The 25,025-nt window shown below is 43.3% G+C and overlaps 1 protein-coding gene across 2 annotated transcripts in view; it reads right to left on the reverse strand.

Moving 5' to 3' along the window:
* The window catches only part of TMEM260 (transmembrane protein 260), a 1,312,140-nt gene that overhangs the window by 123,455 nt on the left and 1,163,660 nt on the right, over positions 1 to 25,025 (reverse strand). For both annotated transcript variants that reach the window (XM_044074429.1, XM_044074428.1), the window contains 2 exons: positions 3,357 to 3,410; positions 1,898 to 1,985 (listed from right to left, as the gene is read on the reverse strand). In XM_044074429.1, coding sequence (XP_043930364.1) covers positions 1,898 to 1,985; positions 3,357 to 3,410 — 142 coding nt within the window. The remainder of the gene's footprint in view (positions 1 to 1,897; positions 1,986 to 3,356; positions 3,411 to 25,025) is intronic.

The following is a 25,025-nucleotide window of genomic DNA, read 5'->3' on the forward strand; positions in this document are numbered from 1 at the left end:
GCTAAAGGCCTATGCTGAGGTAGGAGTAAGAAATCCCTAAGCCTCTTTTTTGAATCAGAAAAATCATGGCTTTCCCAATGCTCCCTAAGAGTATGTAAGGTTTCCCCAAAAGAAAAATCCTCTGGAGGGGAAGCAGAGGGAATGGAGTCCTCTGAATCAGAATCCTCGTAAATAGATAAGGGCAAATCCAGATCATCAGAAGAATCAGAAAAAAACAGAATCCTGGTCAGAAGATTCATAAACAGCTTCAGTCCTAGGCCTCTTAGAAAGGGGGGGTTGGCTACCTCTGATTAGAGTTATTAGATCTTCAGCCATTCTTATCATTTATTTTTTAGGCATAGAGGCCTGAGCATGTGGCCTGGGCATCGGTTTTTTAGGCATGGTTCGAGATTTAGGTCTAAGTGAAGAAGGAGGCGTCAGTTTAATATGCAAGACCATAGGCCTGAAAACACCCTCAGAAGTTGGTGCATGCACAGCGGCTCCGGACCCATCCAAGGTAGAGACATCCGCAGGTTCCATAGTTGAAGCATCTCGTGGCATACCGGACTCCGAATGGGTCTCAGTAGAGGCCTGCGAATCAGAAGTAGTGGGTATCAGGGGCTGCGAAAGCGCCTCCCTGAGTACCGGCGAACTGGCGACTGGTTTAGGAGAAGCGTCGTCGGCAGTTTTGGACCTCGGCTGCCTGTCTCTGTCTTTATCGTTGCATTTTTTCAGAATCCCGGTAGTCGGATGGCTAACCAACGACATTTCTGGATAATTAAACTGAGAGCCGAAATATTTAGAAGCGAAAATATACCGACGACGGATAGTGTGCTGATTAAATAAAGCACAAAACCAACAGCAAGGTACGTCGTGGTCAGGGCCTAGGCAAGGGACACAGTATGAATGAAAATCCTTATGAGGTATTTGCTTTCCACAAGTAATGCAATTATTAACTTTTACTGACATCGGTAAGGAGCAAGAAAAAGTTTTTCCAACGGGGTACTTAGCTTTAGTTGAAGATTTCGGTTCTGAAAGTCGAAAATGAAAATTTCAGGAGTTGGCCGACTGGCACTTGCGAACTGCTTCTGCTTCAGGCATCGCACGGCAAGGAAGACTGATGTAATGGCGTCGACTACATACTTTATACCCCTGACGACCTGACGTCATGGAAGAAGGGACAGCAACCGACGCAGGACCCAAGATTTTGTTAATCAGGCCGACTGAGGGCTACCTGAAAGCAGATAACCCAAATGTAATGACTGCAACAGTGAAACACGAAGAACATCTGACAAGAAGAGTTCATCATTTCATCAAATATCAGAAGCAGTTCATATTGTTCTTGTTATTCCTATATCTTTTGTACACATACAGCTCACAACAGAAGGGGACATGCAATGAGCTGATCTCAGCAGCCACCCCTCACTTCTGCAGCAGGTGTTACCAGCAAGCAGCCCTGCCCTTCCATCCATAGGCACCAAACAGTGGTTTTCCCAGTCTCAGTCATGGAAATTATACTGAGATGTTTGCTTATCAAGAACCTGTCCTATATGCCTCCCGCCGGGAATGACAAGCCGACCATACCCTTTTACTTCTTTCCCTCCTTAACAATTTCCTTTAGTTGAAAATTCTATTCAAACCCAGCAGCTTGGGTTGCAGTAAGAGCTCCATCCCTCTCTGCTACAGAGCCAGGCATTATATCAAGACATTTAATATAAATTGTAAATGAACATCTGAAAGCTGCATAAATAATGCTCGTGCAAACACACACAAAGAAAATAATGTTTTACTGTGGTGAAATTGGGCATAATAAAGCAACTTTTGAGAGTAAGATTTTTATGTCATGCATACATTCTTTCACAAAATCAGAATCCATGAAGAATAAAAGGAAAAAAAATGTACAACAACTGCTTCTTACTTGATAAGCAAGTGAATAAAGTCTTTTTGCTTCATGATTGTTGTTCATTTTTTCTGCGAGCTCAAAAATGAAAAAGGCAGTCTTCATCCTTAAATATAAAAGACATAACATCTAATCAGATTGCATTCCAACCTTATGACACAGAAAATAAAGTTATACATATGATTTTACGGGTGTACTTCTAAATCCTGAAATCCCACAAGATGAGAGTTATTTTCGTGAGACAAAAATAACGAATGGCTGAAATCCTGACGGCAAGTAAACATTTGCCCAAATGTTCACAGAACCACACTGGACTATGGAAAACCCTACATAGGTGGGGGAGCTATGCACTCAACACCTCCCAATGTGGGGGGCTGCACACCCCACACTCCCTAACTATATATACCAACATCGGTATCACATTACAGTGGTGAAAAGGGCATATTTTCCATGTTGGGCAAGTGTTTACTTGTCCTGTGAAAAATCATCTGTTCGGAATTTCAACTGGTCGTTATTTTAGTCTCTCAAAAATAACGTTCAGTCTTACGGGATTTCAGGATTTAGAAGTAGACCTGATTTTACACATAAGCAGTGACATATGGTTTAATCTCTGTCACCCAGAACCATCTTATGAACTGCATTTCTTTTTATGTCAAGTTGTTTCCAAACTGACCTGGACAGTTAATCCAAATGAGTTAAACTTAAAGCAGGATAATGGCATTTCATGCAAGTTCTACATAATACTTTTGATTTTTTAAGTGTAGCTGTTTGATTCTAAACAAAAACAAAATAAAATTCATTGTGCATATCACCATTTCTGAGCCAAAGTTTTGCACATTTAGGGAAAAGCCCCTTCATAAAAAAGCAAAGTAATGGTGGTGGCAACAATGTGTAAAAATCTTTGTGGATTTCTATGTACATCTGCAGAGCATAAACATCACAAAATGGAAAAAGACAACTGAGACATCACCACATAATTCAAACAATGTAGTGCAGGTGTGACTAAGGCAAGTACAAGAAAAGAAGAAATATCAGTATGTGTATAGGTAGAGAGAGAGAGAGATATAAGAGAGGTACATGATAAAAAATGTCATCTACTTATTGGGAATGTGTGTGTGTGTGTGTGTGTGTGTGTAACGGGGAGGCTTAAAATTAAGAAATATTCATAAGTCAGAGGACCTGTGATGTGGTCCTGGGGGGAAACACTAAAGAGGCATTTCTTCACTGACTGGGTGGTCAGGATCCTGGAAAAGTCAACTAAAAGAAACAATCAAAGGTGAAAATTCTAAGAGGCTTGAAACATGCACAGGCAGCATTTCTGCTCTGCCAAAGGGTAAACAAAAGAAACTAAGGCCAATGAAAAGTAACAACTCCGAATTAAACATAGCTCTAAAACTATAGCATCTCTCAGAAAAAAAAAATCAATGACTCATTCTCAATGTTATTCTATAAATATTACAGTTTAGCCATGACTTACCTTGCTTGCCACATTTCCTCATTTGCAACAGCTTCCCACGAAGAGGGAGGAAAACTGAAAATATTAAATGCAAATAAAAATCAGACAGAGAATTACACTGCTGCATTTTTATTCTGTGGAAAATTAAAGGGAATAAGCATCCAGTTCTAAATGTCAGTTACATGGAGTATTTCACATACATAAACTGGATTTGTCCAAATTTGTCAGATGGACTACAACTCCCACGTACAAAATAGCAGTATGAATTAGTTCTCTACATGGAAGCTATGACCTGCTTCACCCATTTACCAATGTTTATTTATTTACTGATTGGATTTGTTTACTGGGATGGTCCAACTGGGTAGACAAACTGTCCCTTTTCAGTGGAGACACAAGGTGAAAAGTTCCACAATAAAATGAGTAAACAGTAAAAAGTACAGTTTTGTACCTACCATAAATGTAGATGTCCGAGAGGAATGCATCTGCAGTCTTAACAAATGGGTTGTCCTGTCGTCAGGCAGCCCTTAAAGTCTGGGTCTGGCTTTGGCTGGTGTCGCACTTCACCCGACGTCATTGCGGCAGTTCTTGGGGTATAAAGGCATCAGCCGACGCCATTTTCCTCAGTGTTTCTTGCCCCAGATGCCAGGTGCCCTCTTAGTTGGCTAAATTTGGATAAATGCCAAAGTTTCCAAATAGTAGAGAGCAAACACACAAAATAAACATGTATGTACATAGAGACAAACAAATACACCATAATAGATCCCCAAGCTAGCTGAAGATTGGTAAGTACCCTAGGAGGGGAAGGAGGGTTGACTGCAGATGCATTCCTCTCGACATCTACATTTATGGTAGGTACAAAACTGTACTATGTCCTTCAAGGATGCATCTGCAGTCTTAACAAATGGGTAGAATACCATAGCTAAACTAGGGGAGGAGGAAATGAGAATAGATTATGTAGTCAGGATCCCTTGCAAAACAGCAGTGGCAAAACCAGCACGGGATCTAGAATATAGAGGTAAGTTATAATGCTTGGCAAATGTATGCACGGAGGTCCAAGTAGCAGCCTCTACAATGTCCTTGGTAGCCACTCCTCGTAAGAAAGCTGTGGTAGTGGCTATGGCCCTTGTGGAGTGAGGCCTGATGTTCTCTGGAGTTTTCTTTCCATGGAAGGAGTAACAAAATCTAATGCAATTTCCTATCCATTTGGAGATTGTCTGTTTAGAAATTGGTTTTCCTTCTTTTCCTGTTGCATAAGCTACCAGAAGCTGGTCAGTTTTTCTATTGTTCTTTGTCATGTCCAGGTAGTAGCGTAATTGTCTGTGTACATCCAAGGTATGTAAGAGCTTTTCTCCCCTGTTCTGTGGATTGGGGAAGAATGTAGGAAGGTGGATAGCCTGATTTAAAGAGACTCTGGATACCACCTTAGGCATGAATGTAGGATTTGTTCTGAAGGACACTCTATCTTGATGGAAGATCAGGAAGGGTTGTACTGCCATTAATGCCTGTAGTTCAGAGACCCTTCTTGCTGAAGTTATTGCCAGCAGGAAAGCAGTCTTCCAGGATAAGTATTGCAATTCTGCTGTAGCCGCTGGCTCGAAAGGAGGTAGAGTCAGCTTTTCTAGCACAAAGTTCAAGTCCCATGCTGGCAATGGAGGTTTCCTGGGTGGTTTTACATTTTTAATTCCCCACAGAAACTGTCTGAGCAGAGGATGCGAGAAGACAGGAGGATTCAAGCTGTATTCTGCTGAAATAGCTGATGCATGTATCTTGATGGAGGAATAGGACAGGCCTGTATGGAAGAGCTCCGCCAAGTACTCCAGGATGTTGGCTATGTTCACCAGTGCCACATCCTGCCCCTTTTGCAGTACTCCAGATGAGATATCTTTTCCATTTTGCTGCATAATTCTTTCTTGTTGAAGGTCTACGAGCCTCCAGGATTATGTCTTTAACCCTTTGGGATAAATTTGGGTTAATTGCTGTTATGTAATGTTCCAGGCAGTTAGCTGCAGAGTTTTTAGGTTTGGATGCAGTATGTTGTAGTTGTTCTGAGTCAGCAGTAATGGGATCAGGGGTAGTTTCCATATTTGTTCCCGGGACATGCTCCTCAGCAGTGGATACCAATGTTGTCTTGGCCAGTCTGGGGCTATCAGGATGATCCTCGGACGTTCCTCTTTGATCTTGAGAAGCACCTTGTGCATCAAAGGAAGCGTGGAATGCTATGCTGTCAGGCTTTTCCAACTGAAGGATAGGAGACCACCTTCCAAGCAAGTGGGTGGTAAGTCCTTGTGCAGAATTTCTTCAACTGGTGATTGCATGGGGATGCAAACAAGTCTATTTGTGGTAATCCCCATTCTGTTGTGATGGTTTTGAAAATGTCCGGATGCAACATCCATTCGGGCATCTGTTGTAGTTCTGCTTAATATGTCTGCTAGAATGTTTTCCTTCCTGGTACATAAATTGCCTGTAACTGAATGTTGTAGCTCAGAGCCACATCCCATAGGTCCAGTGCCAGCCGCATAGGGGGTATGAGGTGTGTGCCTCCCTGTTTGTTGATGTACCACATAACTGTGGTGTTGTCTGTCCTTATCATCAACTGGCCTTCTTGGAGAAGAGGTCTGAATGCCTGGATTGCCAATTTTACTGCCATCATTTCTTTTAGATTTATGTGCAGATGCAGCTGGTCTTGAGTCCATAGGCCTTGAATGCACTTGTCCATCATGTGTGCCCCCAACGAGGTCTGAGGCATCTGTCGTGATAGTCTGTCTTGGTTGACTTTTGCAGAAGGGCAGTCCTGTGTTTGATTGACAGGCCTGGGCCCACCATAAGAACTCCTGTTTCAGGCATGGGATCATTGGAATTTTGGTTTCTAGGCTGTGCTTGTGCTGAGACCACAATTTTTTTAGGTACCATTGTAGCTTTCTCATATGAAGCCTGGCATGAGGGATCAGAATTATGCAGGATGCCATGAAGCCTAGAGCTTGTAGCACTTTTCTTGCAGTTAGATGGCTCTGCTTTGTTAATGCCAAGAAGTAGAGAGGAAGTTGCTCTTTCTTTTCTGCAGTTAGAAATGCCATTTGTTTTGATGTGTCCAGTTCTGCACCCAGAAAGGTTATTATTTGGGATGGAATCAGCCTTGACTTTTTTGTATTGACTGTATATCCCAGGGCTTGTAGCAGGTAGATGACTCTTTGTAAGTCTTCTGTTAATTTGTTTTGTTGTCCGCTTGTATCAGGCAGTCGTCCAGGTAGGGATAGATTTGAATTCCCTGAAGTCTGCAATAAGGATTACTGATGCCAGGCATTTCGTGAACACTCTGGGCAGTAGATAAGCCAAAGGGCAATGCTGAGAATTGATAATGCTCTGATCCTGCAAGAAATCTGAGGTATCTTCTGCAAATTGGTCTTATGGGGACGTGCAGGTATGCCTCCTTGAGATCTAGAGTTACCAGCCAAGACTCCTTGCCCAGCATGGGAAGAAGCTGCTGTAGGGTCAGCATTTTGAATTTTGGAACAATGAGGAATGTGTTTAAAGCGGACAGGTCTAAAATAGGCCTCCATTTGTTTTCTTTTCTTGGTACCAGGAAGAGCCTGGAGTAAAATCCCTGTCCTTGCTCCATAATTGGTACCTTTTCCACAGCTCGCATTCTTAATAATTGAGATATTTGTTTTAGAGCTTCTGTCCTTTGAGAAGGTGGTAGGTTTGGCATTCCTCTCTTTCCTGGTAGTGTATGGAAATGGAACCTGTAACCTTTGTCTATAGTCTGCAAAATCCATTTTTCCCTTGTAATGCAGTGCCAGTTTTTTGAAAATAATGTTAGTTTTCTGCCTAAGGGTGCTTCTAGTTGTTCCCTGGTAGGCGGTGCCACCGCCAAGTCACTGTGATTGAGTTGTTGCAGTGGTGGTGGCTGTATCCGTGCCTCGTTGATTGTTACCCTGCCACTGGCGACCCCTGTAGGCACCCCTGGATTGGTTTCTGCCTCTAGAGCGCCTATTCCTGCCTCTTTGTGCCTTAGAGGAATCCGGAAAGGACCAATTCTTGGCGGGCCAATTCCTGCTAAACCTTGGAGGTTGAACTTGTAAGAAATCTTTTACTGTTTGCACAGATTTTGCTTTCTCTTCCATCTTTTAGTACCTGCTGTGCGGGGCACCAAATAAAATGACCTTGTCCATGGGTGCATCCAAAAGCTTAGATTTGCCATGGTCTGGTAATGCCTGTTCTTTCAACCATGCATGCCTCCTGATAACTGTGCCAGTCATGGCTGATCTAAAGGAAGCCTCCAGTGCATCATAGCCACATTTTAAAGAATGGTTACTAACCTGCTGTGCGTTATGTAACATTTCTTGAACATACTTTTATCTATAGATTCTTCAGAGGACAGTTTTAGTCAACTGGTCAAGCATAAACTCTTGCTATTGAATCATATGAAATTGGCAGTTCAAAGCTCTAGCTGACAAAGTAGCAGAGGTGTAAACTTTTATCCCATCTCTCTAAGGACCTGGATTCCCTTTCAGAGGGAGGGTTTTAGAAGAAGTAGCTGCTACAGCTTTAGGGCCCTGGGAGATAGTCTCTGGATCTGCAAAAGGGCCTTATATAAGTGGTGATGAGTGTCCGGGACCCTGTAGTACCTATCGGGCTTAGCAGGAGCCGGAGGTAAAGTATCAGGAGTAGTGCAAGCATCATTAAATGCATCATCAACAACAGATAGAACTGGAGGTATAGCTAAAGGCCTATGCTGTGGCAAGTGTAGAAAGGTCCTAAGCCTTTTTCTAGAGTCTGAAAAATCTTGGCCCTGCCACTGAAATTGTTCCCTCATAGCATGCAAGGTTTCCCCAAAGGAAAATTCCTCAGGAGGAGAGGCTGAAGGGATGGACTCCTCAGCATCAGAGTCTTCGTAAGGAGAATAAGAAGCCTCAGTAGGGTCTGTATGTTCTGAGTCATCAGAGGAATCATCTGTGGCTACTGGCTCAGGGGGCTCTGCTCTAGGCCTTTTTTCTGGAGGAGGGAGAGAGGCCCTGTCTGGATGAGGCTGGGATCCACGAATTAAAGAGATGAGATCCTCTGCCAAAGAAAGCATATGGGAGCTGGTGCTGGGCCTGTGAGAGGGGGGCTTGGCAGGCCCAGGTTTTGAAGTTTTGGCTGCTTTAGCCCTGGCAAAGGCCTTAATAGACATAGCTGGAGGAGGCCTAGCAGCTCCACGTGCAGCGGTAGAAATATCTAGGGGAATGGTGTCTGATAAATCCTGCGAAATCGCAACAGAAGGTTGGATTTCAGAAGCCGTTTCTACCAGGATAGAAGAGGCCTCGGTAGTAGGCAAGTTATCGGCTGAAGAAAGAACCACTTGCTCGGTTTCAGCCGAAACCGAGACACTCGCGGTTTGCTTAACCGCAGTTTCGTCCGAAACCGCGGACCGCGAGTGTCGGTCCTTTTCTTTGCGTTTTTTGGTTATTTGCGTAGTCAGAGGATCCGACGGCATAATGTAGGCAAAATCGGAGCTGAAAATCTGTTCAGCAAAGTCCGTTAAAAGAAGCACAGGCAAGACAAGCTGCTACGCCGTGGTCTGGGCCTAACCACTGTATGCAGTAGGAGTGGAAATCTTTATCAGGCATTTGTTTCCGACAAGATAAACAGTTATTAACTTTCTCTCACATCGGCTGAAGCAAGAAACTGTCCCCAACGGGTACTTAGCTTTATAGAAGTCTTCAAGTAGTATTCGGTAGTAGTAATCTCTGGATCTGACCGACCGGCACTTGCGAACAGCTTCTGCTTGCAAGAAAGACTGAGGAAAATGGCGTCGGCTGATGCCTTTATACCCGAAGAACTGCCGCAATGACGTCAGGTGAAGTGCGACACCAGCCGAAGCCAGACCCAGACTTTGGAATCAGGGCTGCCTGACGACAGGACAACCCATTTGTTAAGACTGCAGATGCATCCTTGAAGGACATCAATAGTTCATACAGTTTAGACAACAAACAAATACATTTTAAATCACTATAAATTAGTCTGTGTTTGATAAACATTTTTCTGCACCTGATATAGAAATAGTACACTACACAGCAGAATAAAAATGTCATACAATGCTGCATTTGAAGACAAGAAAATGAAAGCAGATTATTTAAGATTCACATACAATGCAATCTGTCACAAAGCATTATGGCAGAAATTTTTTTGTACTTTGTGAGGCTGACAATAAGCATAGGAAGTTCTTTGAAGTACAAAGAGCAGGAGACCAGATTGGGTTATGCGAGAAGGCGTATGATAGCCATTTAGTGAGCAGAGAGGCTATACAGAGAGTAGGAAGGCCCAGGGAAGATGTTGATAGAAAGGCAGCATTTAGATTATCCCAGGAGAGGAGCAACATCATACCCAAGTATTTTTAGGTGATCCCTTAAGTGCAATTGAAAGGCATTGCTTTCTAATATTGAGAGAGAGAGAGAAAGGTATGGAATTTCAAGTTTTAGACAGAAAGAACAGGAATATGGGGAGTCTCCAAATGTGTTGTTTGATACAGTTAGTAACATCTTGTCAGAAGACTGTAGTGAACTTTTGGGATTGTACAGTTAGGGAATATTGTTTAAACTAGGGCATTTGCCTGAGTCATACAAGAACAGCATGTGTGCCATGACAAGCTGTGAGTAGGTTAAATGGTGCCTTAATTGCAGCCACTGAAGGTGCTTTAGTGTGAGGCAGTGATGTGCCCAATAATGATGGTTAGCAGCAAATTTTGTAATTTTACTACAGCACTGGTCAGGTAAAGAGTGTTGATTGGATTGTAATTTGGTGAGTTTGGGGGCTGCATATAGGAAAGTAGGGATGAGAAGAGATAATCCAATGCTTGTCTAAGCTTGTTCTACAGTTTTCTCTAATGCACAAGAATTTAAACAGAGTTTATGTTAATACAAAGGTGGTTACCGCATGGGGTCAACAGGGTGGTCAGTCATTTCTAACATTTTTATAATGCAACTTGCTGAAGACAAATGTATGCAACAAGATTTATGCAAAAGATGGAATAGACAGGATGAAAAGAAAACAAACAAGACTGGAAGTAAGCAAACTACTGCAGTAAAATTTCAAAGCAAAATGCTAAATAATGCATCTTAAAAGCAGAACCCCAGAAAAGGAATATACAAGTGTTAGAGAAGCAACAGTAAGAACAGTAGACAAAATAGGGATAAGGGAGGTCTCGTATGTACATAACACAGAATAGATAGAGGCAGTTTGGAAGAAGGCAACTAAAGCTACATGTGGAATGCATCAAACGCCTTATACAAAGAGAGTGACAGTCCAGCAGAGCCTAACATAAAAGTAAGGAGAAGAGGGGATTGAAGGAGAAAATGACAGAGATGCTTAAGCACGGATACTGTCTTCAAAAACAAAACTGTAGAAGAACAAACAAAATGGGCAGCTTAGAGAAGGTACACGTGTACTGTTTCACAGAAAGGTCACTGTAATACCCTACAGTACTAACAGTTAATCTAATAGCTAGTCAAAAGCCCGTCAACCTTGATCACTGCTGGCATATATTCTGCTGTATTCATATTTCCAGCTTGAAAATGTGAATAATGTTGTTTGCAAGTGTCTTGTCTGTCCAAAAATTCATATATGTAAAAATCTATTAGTGTTCATCACTGCTAGCTTGTTCTTGTTTTGGTACCAATTTTTGAGAATAAGGGTGATGTGCAGAGCTGTAGTAACTACAGAGGGATTAAACTGATCAGTCTCAGCATGAAGTTATGGGAAAGAGTAGTGGAAGCTAGGTTAAGAAGAGAGGTGATGATTAGTGATCAGCAGTATGGTTTCATGCCAGGAAAGAGCACTACAGATGCGATGTTTGCTCTGAGAGTGTTGATGGAGAAGTACAGATAAGGTCAGAAGGAGTTGCATTGTATCTTTGTGGATTTAGAGAAAGCATATGACAGGGTGCCTAGAGAGGAGTTGTGGTATTGTATGAGGAAGTCGGGAGTGTCAGAGAAGTATGTAAGAGTGGTACAGGATATGTACAAGGGTAGTGTGACAGCGGTGAGGTCTGCGGTGGGAGTGACGGATGCGTTTAAGGTGGAGGTGGGATTACATCAAGGATCAGCTCTGAGCCCTTTCTTATTTGCAATGGTGATGGACAGGTTGACAGACAAGATCAGACAGGAGTCCCCGTGGACTATGATGTTTGCAGATGACATTGTGATCTGTAGTGAGAGTAGGGAACAGGTGGAGGAGACCATGGAGAGGTGGAGATATGCTCTAGAGAGAAGAGGAATGAAGGTCAGCAGGACTAAGACTGAATATATGTGTGTGAATGAGAGGGAGGATAGAGGAATGGTGAGGATGCAGGGAGTAGAGGTGGCGAAGGTGGATGAGTTTAAGTACTTGGGATCAACAGTTCAGAGTAATGGTGAGTGTGGAAGAGAGGTGAAGAAGAGAGTACAGGCAGGATGGAGTGGGTGGAGAAGAGTGTCAGGAGTGATTTGTGGCAGACGAGTACCAGTAACAGTGAAAGGGAAGGTCTACAAGAGGGTAGTGAGACCAGCTATGTTATATGGGTTGGAGACAGTGGCATTGAAAAAAGGCAGGAGTCAGAGGTTGACATGGCAGAGTTGAAGATGTTAAGATTTGCACTGGGTGTGACGATGATGGACAGAATTAGGAATAAGTATATTAGAGGGTCAGCCCAGGTTGGAAGGTTTGGAGACAAAGCCAGAGAGGCAAGATTACGTTGGTTTGGACATGTGCTGAGGAGGGATGCAGAGTATATTGGGAAAAAGATGCTAAGGATGAAGCTGCCAGGTAACAGGAAAAGAGGGGGGCCTAAGAGAAGGTTTATGGATGTGGTGAGAGAGGACATGCAGGTGGTTGGTGTGACAGAGCAAGATGCAGAGGACAGGAAGAAATGGAAACAGTTGATCTGCTGTGGCGACCCCTGACGGGGGCAGCCGAAAGAAGAAGAAGACTGCTAGCTTGTTCTTATAATACTGTTTAAAACATCTATTATGGTTATGATTCTGTATATAACATTTATTATTGTTATAACTGTGGAGCTTTTCTCCCCGGGCCTCCGCTGTAAATGGACCTAGTCCAGTTGGACTTTCCCGGTAAACAAATGTAAAATAAATAAAAATAATAAAAAAGGTTGTGTATGGTTAAGCAGTCTTCCAGAAGAGATAGCAGGATAAGTAACCTTTACAGGCACCCCATTCTAGCTGTACCACCCAAAAATCCCAGTACTTGATTGTACACCTCTAGCTGTGTATCCTGCCCATTTATCTCGGGTACACTGCAGAGTTCCTTTATTAGGAGAGGAGGGAATTGGCATGTTCCCCAAGCCTATGCATTCATTTTATATTGAAAAAGTCAAAAGAACTTATGCTGACAGAGGCATTAAAAAAATCACTAAATCTACATTTCACATACATGCACACTTTCATTTTTTCAGCATGTCAAGAATGCACAACTTGACAACTAAAGAAAAGGTGGTGGGTAAGAGGGGTATCAACCCTTCTTCCAATGCACATCAATGACTTTCATTTTAAACTGTTACTTTTGTAGGAGGAGTGTTTAGCTTTGCCGACTCACAGCAAGAGGTTCTCTGGTTTGATCCTCAGCTGGGGTGCCTTCTGTGCGGAGTCTGCATGTCCTCCCTGTGTTCACGTGGGTTTCCTCCGGGTGCTCCAGTTTCCTCCCACATCCCAAAGACATGCTGCACGTGCATTGGACACTCTAAATTGGCCCTAGGTGTGAGTGCATGTGTGTGTGTGTGCCTTCTGTGGAAGGTTGGGTGCCAGGCTGGCAACTCGACACCGTAAAACTCCACTGCCAATCATGAGCAGACAGGTGATCCGCTGTGGCGACCCCTAACCGGGAAAAAGCCGAAAGAAGAAGAAGACTTTTGTAGGAGGAGTGTGATTAGCATCGACAGCATGGTTAATAACCATATTTACAGAAGGTGAAGGTGAAAACTGGGGGTGGGGGGCAGTAAAAGCTACTTATACAGAGATATCAGGACAAAAAACAATGAATAATTTTGTTTAAAAGACAAAGGCAAGCCTGATTATAACAGACAGGAAGACTGAGAGAGAGAGAGTGTCTGTGTGTGTGTGTGTGCGTGCGTGCGTGCATGCATGTGTTTTTGATTGAGATAAAGGTCCTTGGACCAAGTGTTTTTAGTATTACCAGCACTTCTGACATGGATGAGGTCTAGTAGGGCAGAATCTTTCATATTCCAGAAGGTGAATCAGAGATCACTGTGTAGGGGCCAGTAAGAAACATGAAAAAGTGAGTTTTTCTTTTAATTCTGCCTGGTTAGCTAAGGGAACTTAGTCCTTTCATTTCTTTAGTTAGAAAGCACTGCTGTCTTTCTAGTTGGGTAAGGGGTTTCAGGAGGTACATTTCAAAATGGTGCATTATATTCTATGACTGGCCTAATGAGGGAAGAACAAAGGGGTACTATGACATCCTTGGATGTGGAGGGTATACCTTTGATACTTAACTGGCATGGTAGAAGGATTTCCCAAGTATAACTTGTATATAACGTTTAAAGGATAGTTTATTGTTAATGAAGGCACCCAGGTATTTAACAAATGCATGAATCATAAGTGAGGTGCAGTTCACATAACCCTTGCAAATATGACCCTCATTGTGCACCTTCTGCCTCATTCTGGGAAAAACAAGTCAGGCCTGGGATGAATTTAAGAGTGCTCATCCAGTGTCAAGGTTTGCCTAGAAGGAAGCAAGAAATTACTCTGTTTTATATTTAATGGCGCATTATTCGAGAGATGTAGGAAGCACTGAGTAAAAAAATCTGTCACTCCAGCGTGCATTACTTATTTGTTGGTGGAGGTTCAAGTCTTTATTTGGAGAATTTGTGGTGGTGTATGAGCTCAAGGAGGGCTGTATCCTTAAGAACACATAAGATAGACATACACCATTGTGCATGAGTCCACAAAAAGAGTACAGAGATAGTAGTTCAAGCCTTTCTTAGTAGCTGAGGGATTTTAGTCCACAAACTTTTTTAGCTAGGGACAACTGGGGTTTCTCTAGCTGTCTGATGAGTCTGGATTGCTACATACTTAAAGGGGAATTATATTCAATAACTGGTCTGATCATGTCAGAATATAGTAGAACAATGACTTCTTTTTACCTGAATGAGATATCTTTAGTCATTATTAGTGCTAGATGAAGGATTTCAAGACTACTGCTGCTGAGTGGTAGTCAGCAGATAAGGAGTTGTCTAAGAAGGTGCTGAGATAGTACAGTTACGCAAGTCCTACATACCTGTAACACTAGATGTTTAAATTTCATACTGCTTCAGTGGCATATGGAATCTGTACCTGCAGAAACCCACACTGGCAGCTTTCCAGAGCTCAAAATCCCCTCCTCTTAAGCTCTGTGACAGGGAATTGGCTAACCCCCTCCCACCTGAGAAAGGCTTTAACAACCCTGTTACAGAAAGTCAGTTACTTAGGCTTGTAGTGCTATGAAGGATGAAACAAGAATTGCCCGGAAGCAACCAATTTGCATCCATAAAACACCAACACAAATAACCACAGCCAACCAACAGCACAGCAAGACTGGATGCCATTGAACTACATACAAAATAAGGGGAATTGTGGGTGGGTGCTGCCAGTGAGGCAGTATGCAATTTGAACATTTACTGTTACAGGTAAGTAGGACTTATGCAACTGTTCTATGTTCAACATTTACACTGCCTCAGTGGCATATGGGTAGAGTCCCAAAATTAGAAGTTATGTACTCACCATAACGTTCCATCTGAGTAGGTGACTTCATTTGGATGCAACCTGTGGGTATCGGATCCGACCTCGGATCCGAGCCGGCATTTCAAAAGCTTAGGCTCCGAGCTCCTAGCTCCTCCCTCTTACCCATAACCCCTTGCCAATCCCTGACTGACCTCAGATTGAGTTTGCCTATATAATACTGACAACAGTACCTGCACAAAGCAAAAATACTCGCTGTATAAAGGTCAAAATGAAGTCACCTACTCAGATGGAACGTTATGGTGAGTACATAACTTCTAAATCTGAAGTAGGCAGACTTCATTTGTCTGCAACCTGTGGGACAGAGTCCCCAGCTACCTGAATCTTGGGCGTCATGGAAGGATGTTTGAGCACCGCTGAGCCAAAGGATGCTCTTCCTCTGGAAACAACATCCACCTTATAATGAGAAATAAAGGTATGAGGTGAGGCCCAAGTGGCTGGATATCATCCAATGACACACGGGACTTAAAGGCTGCTGACGTGGAGACTGCCCTAGTAGAATGAGCCGTAACCCTCTGAGGAGCAGGTCTACCTGAAGTGTCATAAGCCTGCAGAATACAATTAGCAATCCACCGACTTTAGAAACTGCTTTACCCAAAGCAAATTTAAAGGAGACGAACAGCTGATCTGATTGCCTGTGACCAGCTGTTCTGTGAATATAAAATCGTAATTGTCTATGAACATCCAAGGAATGCAGTTTGTATTCTCCTTTGTTTGAGTACTTGGGAAAACACAGGTAAGTTGATTGATTGGTTGATATTAGATTCTGAAGAGACCTTTGGAAGAAAAGATGGATTGGTCCTGAGGCACACCCTATCTGGAAAGAAGGAAAGGTAGCCTGAAGTTCAGACACTCTTCTGGCTGAAGTGATAGCTACTAAGAAGGCAGTCTTCCAGGAAAGGTACTTCAGGTCTGTAGACGCTGCAGGCTGGAAGGGAGGAGCAGTAAGGGCTTGCAGAACTAAAGATAGGTCCCAAGGTGGTACAATGTCTTTGACTGGAGGCCTCAACAAAAAAATCCCTTTAAGAAAGGTTTTGCACAATTTAAGCGTATGAGGGGAGCTGTCTCATGACCAATGTGATAATGAGAGATGGCTGCCAATTGTACCTTAATCGTGGAAGAACTTGCCCCTTGATGAAAGAGGTCTGTTAAAAATCCAGCACTGCCGACATAGGTGCTGAAAAGGATCCAAACTTTTCTGGACCGCCCAAATAGAGAATCTCTCCCATTTACGCCGATAAACCTGCCTGGTGGGAGGTTTATGGGCTGCCACTAGAATGGCCTTGACCGCTGACGATAGATACGGAGTCCTAATCAAGGATGGAACTGGAGCAGCCAAGCTGTCAATTTCAGGGTGCGTAGGTGGGGACGAAATTCCCAGAGGATGGGAGATGAGATCCGAATCGATCCAGAATCTAGGGTGGATTCACTTTGTGAGACCATACAAAGGGGAACCAGGGTTGAAGAGGCGAGAACGGGGCAATGAGAATCATTCTGCTCCCCAAACTGTTGGCTTTCTGCAGAAGCCTGCATTAGAGGTAGTGGAGGGTAGGCATAAAGGAGACCGAGGCCAAGCATGCACCAGCGCATCTCTCTGGAATTCCTGGGGGAAAGCAAGCGAAAAAAATTTTTATTTGGCGTTTGGAGTCAGAGGCAAAAGAGGCAAAGATGCAAACCCCAAAATCCCAAAAAAATCTTCTTCACTACCTGAGGATTGAGAGACCACTCGTGGGGGGGAAATGGTGCGCGACTGAGTTTGTCCGCAAGGATGTTGGATTTTAAGCGTTTGGTGGAAATTGCCCATTCCCAGACTCTCATGGCGGACCTGGTTCCTCCCTGTTTGTTGATATACCAGACTACCGACATGTTGTCTGTCTGAATATAGTCCCTGAAGGAAGAACGTGGTGAAGTGCCCTCATTTCCAGGATGTTTATATGCAACAAAGTCTCTGTGGAGTTCCACGTGCCTTGGACAATCTTCCCTGCAGAATGGGTCACTGTGGCTGCCACCAAAGAAGGGAATCCTTGCATGCTTTGCTGAGGACCACTGAACTTGAAGGGTCCATTGAAGAACCCTCGGATAGCTGCCGCCATTGAACCTAGGCCCTCAGGATCGAAGCTGCTGTCGGAAATGGTTGCAGGACCGCTGCATGACACTTCAGGTTGGAAATTCTGTCTGGGGTGAGGAAGGCTCGCATTTTGACCTGGTGTTTAGTCTTCCTCCTATGAAATCTACTTTGTGTGGGTGTAGTAAAGATTTCTCCCAGTTGACAGTGATGCCCAGCCTTGGGGCTATCTGAAGGAAGTAGTCCCTGGCTGAGCACAGAAGATGCCTTGATGATGAAGACCTGTAATCCCTGGAGCCTCAGGTGGGCGCTACAAACAGCTAGAACCTTGGTGAACCTGGGCCGCTACAACAGCTAGAACCCTTGGTGAACTGGGGCTGAGGTGAGACCAAAGGAAGGACCCTGAATTGATAATGACTCATCCGAACGGTCTTAAGTCCCCCTTTTTCTTTGGCAAAGAAAACCTGGGTAAAACCCTGACCCGGTTTGATCTGGGGGGGCGACTGATAGCTCTTTTCCTAGCAGCTGTCCGATTTGGTGGAACATCTGGGAGGCTGCGAGATCTGGGAACTTTGTATAGGGATTGTGTATACTCTGGATATCACGTCTGTTGTGATGGACTCCCAAGAAGTTAGGTGGCAACCTCCCCGGCCCCTCTCTGCCAGGGAAGGACTGGTTATCGGAGCAGGTTGGGAGCTGGAACCACATCTTCTTCTGTCCCTTTGGTTCTTAACAGTTTTGCCAAACAAGGCAGAACCATCAGATGTATTAGAAACTGCTCTAAGTATCCTCACCCGACATGGACTCTAGGGATGATGCGTATTCTTAAAATCATCCCGCTGCATCCTGATGAAGGTTGCTGAACTGAAACTGCTTCCCAATGCGATCCATCGAGCGGGACTCTTGCCGGAGGATGCATAGAGGGACCTCTCCTGCCAATTCCTCCTCTAGTGCTGCAGCCATCACAACAGTGCCCTTCCACCCGATGGGGGGGGAGCACTCCCATTTGCATTTGGGCCTGGATGAATTTCATCATCCGGTCCGGTCTCTGCTTCACTCATGGAAAAAAGGATCTGGTTGAAGTCTGCCTACTTCAGATCTTACTCTATCTAGAAAGAAAGATAAGAATCCAGGAAATCCTGGACAATAGTCACCACAAAGCCTGTTCTGGAACTTGAGAAAGAATCCAGTTTATAGTGCTTTGTAAAGGTATGAACAGAGGGCCAAGCTGCTGTCTCTAGAATGCTTCAAGATTCCACTCCTGTCCAATATGCCACCCAAGACGATAAGTCTCTGGAGGAATGTGCCTTAGCCTTAAATTAAACAGATTTACCATGGTGGGAATAACAAAAGACACTAGTAAATGACAACCAATAAGCAATTATTTTGGCAGGTTGACCATTCTTGCCCCAGAACAGAAAATAAACAGCTTTTTAGCTTAATTGAAGGGCTTTGTTCTGTCAAGGTCAAACTTGAGCTGCCTGTGCACATCCCAGGTATGCAGAATCTTCTCCCCTTATTTTTAGGTTCCAGAAAAAAAAAACAGGGAGATTGAAGACTTGATTCTGAGTAAATTCAGAAACACCTTTTGGAATGAAAGGATTAGTATGTAGAACAAGCCTGTCCCTGTAGAAAATCAGATAAGGTAGGGACATCATGAGAGTTTGCAGCTCACAGACTCGCATTGCAGATGTCAGAGAAACATGCAAAACAGTTTTCCAAGAGATTAATCTCAAATCAGCCTGAAAGCCAGGTTCAAAAGCAGATTAGGGTAATTTTTCAAGAACAAAGTTGAGATCTCAAGGAGGAATTTGCTTTTGAGGGGATGTCAAGTGTAGTACACTTTTCAAAAACTGATCACAAAAAGAGACAAAAGAGGGGGATCCATGGACTGCTAAGTTGGGATGGTTACAATATGTACCTTGACAGATGCATAACATAAGACTTGTCTGGTCTGGAGGGTGTGAGGGAATTTCCCTGAAGGGAGGAGGATTTTCTGTACAGTCATGAGTAAGCTCAATGAATTATTCTCAGCACCCACTTGTATGAGACTACTTGTGGCCAGGCTGCTGAGATGAACTAAAACCAGTGGGAAAGGGAAAGGGGAGGCGGGACAGGATGCCTTGAGTTCTAGCACAGTCATTCTTTAGCAAAGGCAAGAACTTTTTTGGGAAAGAACCCCTTTTATTTGTTTTGGAAGCATTATCCTCCTGCCATTTCCTCTTACTATCCTGACTCTTGTTAGGCTGGGATATTTTTTTGTTCTGCCCTTTGAAGAGGGACACCTTTTTAGGGGAGAACATAGGAATATGAAACATTCTAGATATCACATGCATCAACTTACCTCTATCATCTTATTGTTTGACAATCTGGGTAGCAGCAGGACCAAACACAAATTCAGAACTTAAAAGAGCATTCAAAATCTCATTTTTTTAAATCCTCAGAAAAATTCTAGGAAAATCAAGGGAACCTTCTCAATACAACGGAAGTGGATGAATTTCTAGAAATTGTGTCCCAACCTTTCAAGGCACTCCTTTTGAAACCTGAGTCACATTAGAAACAATTTCATTCATTAAAAACTTCAGTTCAGTGGACCAAGATATATTAAAATCATCTAAACCTTAAGCACATTGCAAAATACATTTCCACATGAAGCCCTGATAATTTAAAATTCTAAAGAATAAATTACTAGACTGAACATTCCCCACCTAAGATTCTAACCACATGCCAATTTTATTCAGCAGTGTAGGGTTAAAAGAAGCCAAGGCTCTCTTGTTAGAGCTGGCACCTGAAGAAACCACAGCTCAGTCAGCTGACAAAGGAGCAAAGAGAGCAGCAAGCTCAGAGAACACCTTGTATTTCCTCATAGCCTTTTTAAAAACTGGTTCACTAGCCAAAGGGGTTTATAAGTAATTTTATAAATATCTTCTGAGGCCAGTAAAAGAGGAGGAACAGATAAAACGTTTGGAAATCTCATCCTCAATAGGATCATAAACTCTGCCAATCTCTAGCATAGATCCAGATTGCTTCCAGTCAAATACATCTCTAAACCTAGCTAACATCTGCAGAAAAGTGAAACACTTGCTTGGGTTTTTGAACCCATTCACCTTCCAAAGAATCACAATGGACAGACTCTGAGAGTTCACTACTGTCTGCATCAAAGTCTCCACCAAAATTTGCAGAGTTAGACTGATCTCTAGTGAAGGCAGCCCCATAGTCATTCTGAATAGCAGCATGGCCTCTGAGATTAGCTGACTGTAAAACACTCTTTACTAAGGCAACCAAATCAGCCCTATACTAGGTAATAACCTGACTGTCTGTGGTGTTGTGAAGTTTCTGTTACTTCTTACTATGAGCGACACCATGTATTCTCCAGACCTCTTCTGTACCTAAAGGGTCTGCGTCTCCCGTACCTTGACCTGGTACTGGAACAGTCCCAAAGGATGTGTTTGAAACCAATAAATATCATAGAGGGATGTGGGCTCACACCACAGGATGATAGAGAAAAATAAGTGGTCTGCGGGATGCTTTAAGGTAACAACAGATTAACAAACTGTAGGCTGAGACGTTTTTGTGGAGTTTTTTCTTTTTAGGTGCACCTGAATTTGACTGGGGAGCCAGTTGTGTCAGGATCTATCAAGTCACCATCAAGAATAATACACTGATGTTATTAAGGACTAAGGGCAGTAATAGTAGTACAGATAAAACTATTTTCCCACAAAGCACAATACGGCTAAACTGCAAAAAATATAGTTAAAATAGTCACTATAGATACTACTATAATATACTGTAACAGATATATGATACAATACTATACTACATACAGTAACTACATATATTTATTTAGAGCTATATAAATAAAGTACAGTAGTGTAAAATCTTACCATAACAGTAGATGTCCTTCTCTTAACTGTTGCAGTATTCTAAACAGAAGGGATCTCCTGCCCAGGGCAGCCTGGCACTCGGCTAGTATACAAAAGGGGTTCCGGCATGTAGCTTGCAAGACATTTCACTGTGAGCTACATCGCCAATGACAATAAAATAAATAAATAATAAAATAAATGCATTCCTTACATGAGAACACGGAACGTGGTACACATCTAGTACAGCCATCCTTGCTAGAATACGGTCGGGCAACTGTCTGTAAGGATCGCCACTGGTTGTAAAATTACTGTGCATAGTGTACAGCTGCAGCAGCTATGCTATTCAGCTGTATTGCTCTATGCCAAATTGCTGCTGCAGCCATTTGATTTTGGCAATGTAGCTCGCAGGGAAATGTCTTGCGAGCTACACGCCGGAACCCATACAAAAGCCTAATGATCTTGTATGTACTGTACATTGCACTTATGCTCCCTGCACAGAACGTAGGGCATAAAAGGGACATATGGATGAAACTACCCAGAACTGAATTGCACCAGAAAAGTCTCTATAGGACAAGGAAGTCCATGCACATCTAGAAGTAAAAATGCAGAAGAAAATGGGAGGGAATGAATACTGCAGCAATGAAGAGAAGGAAATCTATTGTTACAGTAAGATTTTACACAACTGTACTATGTACGTCCACATTACTGTTGCAGTACTCTAAACAGAAGGGCGAGTAAAAAAGCTCAAGAAACAGAATGGGACATGGAAGGCTGAGAAGAACCCTCAACAAACACATATAAAATGGTTTCAGCAAAACCTGCTCTGGCCTAGAAACTAAATCCAACTTATAATGCCTAGTACAGGTATACATTGAAGACCAAGTAGCAGTTTCAAGGATGGAATTGGCGTCCAACCCCTTGAAGTAGGCATCAAAAGAGGCAATAGCCCTACTGGAATGAGCTCTAACAGAAGCAGGCAGATTTGCCATGAGAAGTATAACAATATTCAGGAGGAGATGGTTTGCTTAGAAACTGCCAACTCGAATGTCCTGGGATGAAAGGAAACAAAAAGCTGATCAGACTTATGAATGGCCTTAGCTTTATCCAAACAGTATCTCAGCTGTCTGTGCAAATCCAAGGTATGAAGGACCCTCTCACTAGCAGACTGAGGAGAAGGGAAAAAGGAAAGGAGTTGTACCGTCGGATTCAAGGACAAATTATTTACCACCTTGGGCATAAAAGAAGGATTAGTATGAAGGGAAATCCTGCCCCTGTGGAAAAAAAACAGAAACAAAAAAAGGAGAAAAGGCCATAAGGGACTGGAGCTTAGAAACCCTCAGAGCAGAAGTAAAAGCCAGCAACAAAACAATCTTACAGGCACAATGTTGCAAAGAAGCAGAATCTGCAGGCTCAAAAGGCGGCTGAGTCAATTTTTCCAAACCAAAATTAAGGTCCCAAGGAGGAGGAATATGTTTCCTTGGAGGCCTAATATGTGGGATGCCTATAAGAAATAGTTTGAGAAGCCAAAGGAGGATTCAAAGACAGATAAGCAGAAATGGCTGATGAACCTTCACAGAAGAATAGGCCAGGCCAGACTGAAACAACTCACACAACTAAAGAAAGGACCAGAGGGATCCCCACTGAAACATGGTCCTAGTTTCGAGCATGGCACCAGACAGAAAATCTTTTCTATTTGGACATATAAGAATTTCTGGTTGAGGATTTCCTTGCCTCCTGTAAAACTCTGAACACATCCTCATAAAAAGAGGTGCCTGAAAGGGATCAAAACCCTATCACCTACAGTGTCAGTTGAAGGGTGGACAAGTTAGGATGGATGAGAGTCGTCTTGTCCTGTGTCAGGAGATCCAACCGGTGAGGTAAACTGTGGTGATTGCCCCTGGCTAGATGCATTAAGAGGGGGAACCAGTGCTCTCTTGGCCAAAAGGGAGTCACTAGCAACATTTTTGGGGAGTCCAGCTGAATCTTCTGCAGGACTCTTGGAAGTACAGGAAGAGGAGGGAAAGCATAAAGAAATATCAGAAAGGGCGTCCATCTTCCATGCCAGGTGGCATGGAACTCTGGAACAGAACAGAAGAAGCTTCTTGTTCGGAAGGGTTGCAAAAAGATCTGCCTGAGGAATAACCCACTTATGGACAATGTTCAGAAACTAGTCTCTGTGAAATATCTATTCGTCAGCCTGTGTTTTGGACCTGCTCAAAGAGTCTGCCACTAGATTGTGCTCTGAAGGAATGTACTGCCTGAACAGTTAACTGATAACTGAGAGCCACCTTCCAAGCCTGAAGTGTCATCCTGCAGAGCAGTTAAGATTTTGTGCCTCCCTGCTTGTTGAATTACCACATCACTGTAGTGTTGTCTGTGTACACCTTCAAGGGACCTGCAGAGAACATCGAGTGGCCAGAATCAGAGCTCTTATCTCTTTGCTTCTATTATGGTTGGACTTCTGATGGGGAGGCTAGAGACCCTGAACTTTCAGGTGACCAAAGAAAGCCCCCACCCCATGTCTGAGGCATTGGTGAGCAGTTCTTAAGAGGGGACTGGAGGCTAGAATGGCAGGCCTGGGTTGAGAGCAAACTGTTGAATCCACCACTCAAATTCTTTCTTTAGACACGGAAGGACAGGTACACTGAAATCCAGATGGTGACAATACTGCAGTCAAACTGACCTGAGGTATCACTGAAGCTTCCACATTTACAGTCTGGCAACAGGGATCATTGGAATAGAAGAGGCCATGAATCGCAGGGCCCAAAGAAACTCCCTGGCTGTCATAGCAGTCAGAGGAAGAAGAGACTGAAAAAACACCGTCAATGACAAAATTTCTGGAGGTGGAAGACAAGCCAAAAGTGGGACTGTCTGAATCCTCTGGGAAATAAGGAGCTGCTCTAGAGGAGGTTGAGGAATCCCTGAAAAAGAGGGGATAGATTTCCATAACATGAAGTAACCCTGATGGATGAGGGGAATGGATGTTGCTGCCATTCCTATGATAGCCACTAGGTGGCACCCTATACCAGGACTAGAAGATAATGTGTAACTCTCAAATAAGACACTGTTAGACCCTTTCTTCAAGCTCTCCTACCCAGTTTCTAGCCCTATCCTCTCTTCACTCTCCCAGTATATCTTTTATCCTGTCCATGTTACTGTAATAGCTGGTTTTACATTGCTCACTACTGAAACACTGCCCTAACAAATACCAGAGGTTCCTACCCTTGGCGAGATTCAATAAGAAACCCTGAACCTCCTCCCTGACCAATACCTGTGGAATACCTCTAGGACCCTCCAAGATAATCAACTCTGGCTCCCCACTGATGTCCGCAGCAGCTGCCTGCAAACCCTCAGAGGACATGTAAAAAGATGGATCCATGCAAGCCTCCAATGGGGTCACATCAGAGGAGTCCAATGTAGATGCTGAATGACATACTACCCACTTCTAGAGGGATGTCTGGTGGAGGCCGGACAGCTAAAGAATCTGGCCAAGACTTCTTGGCCTTTTTTTACCTAGCTGGAGTAGCTCGAGGTTAAAGGATTCTGCCATGGTACCCTGGGCTAACTGCTTAAGCAGTTGGTTTTCAAGATAAGCCAAGAAAGACAAACAGCTTCTGAGTGCCTTAGGCATAAACGCCTTACAGATACTACAAGAGGTATGGTCATGGGAAGCACCCAACCAAAAATAAAACATTGTTTGTGATGATCCTTATGGGGAATCTACCTCCCACACTGATATTTTCCCTTCTTGGATGACATGCACTCTACATGGCAAAATAAAATACAAGACCAAGAAAAGAAAAAATCCTAACAGGGCACTTATCTAGTGACTAGGTATTCAGTACAGCAACAAGGGGTTCAGACCAACTAAAAATAAAGGCATTCAAACTGGCAGCAGAGAAGTTCTGGGTAGTTGCATCTGTACATTCCTTTTATGCCCTACATTCTGTGCAGGGAGCATAAGTGTGATGTACGGCACACACAAGAACCTTAGAGTTTT

This window comes from Protopterus annectens, chromosome 6.part0 (assembly GCF_019279795.1).
Source record: "Protopterus annectens isolate FY-2018-M chromosome 6.part0, PAN1.0, whole genome shotgun sequence".
Taxonomy (NCBI): Eukaryota; Metazoa; Chordata; order Ceratodontiformes; family Protopteridae; genus Protopterus; species Protopterus annectens.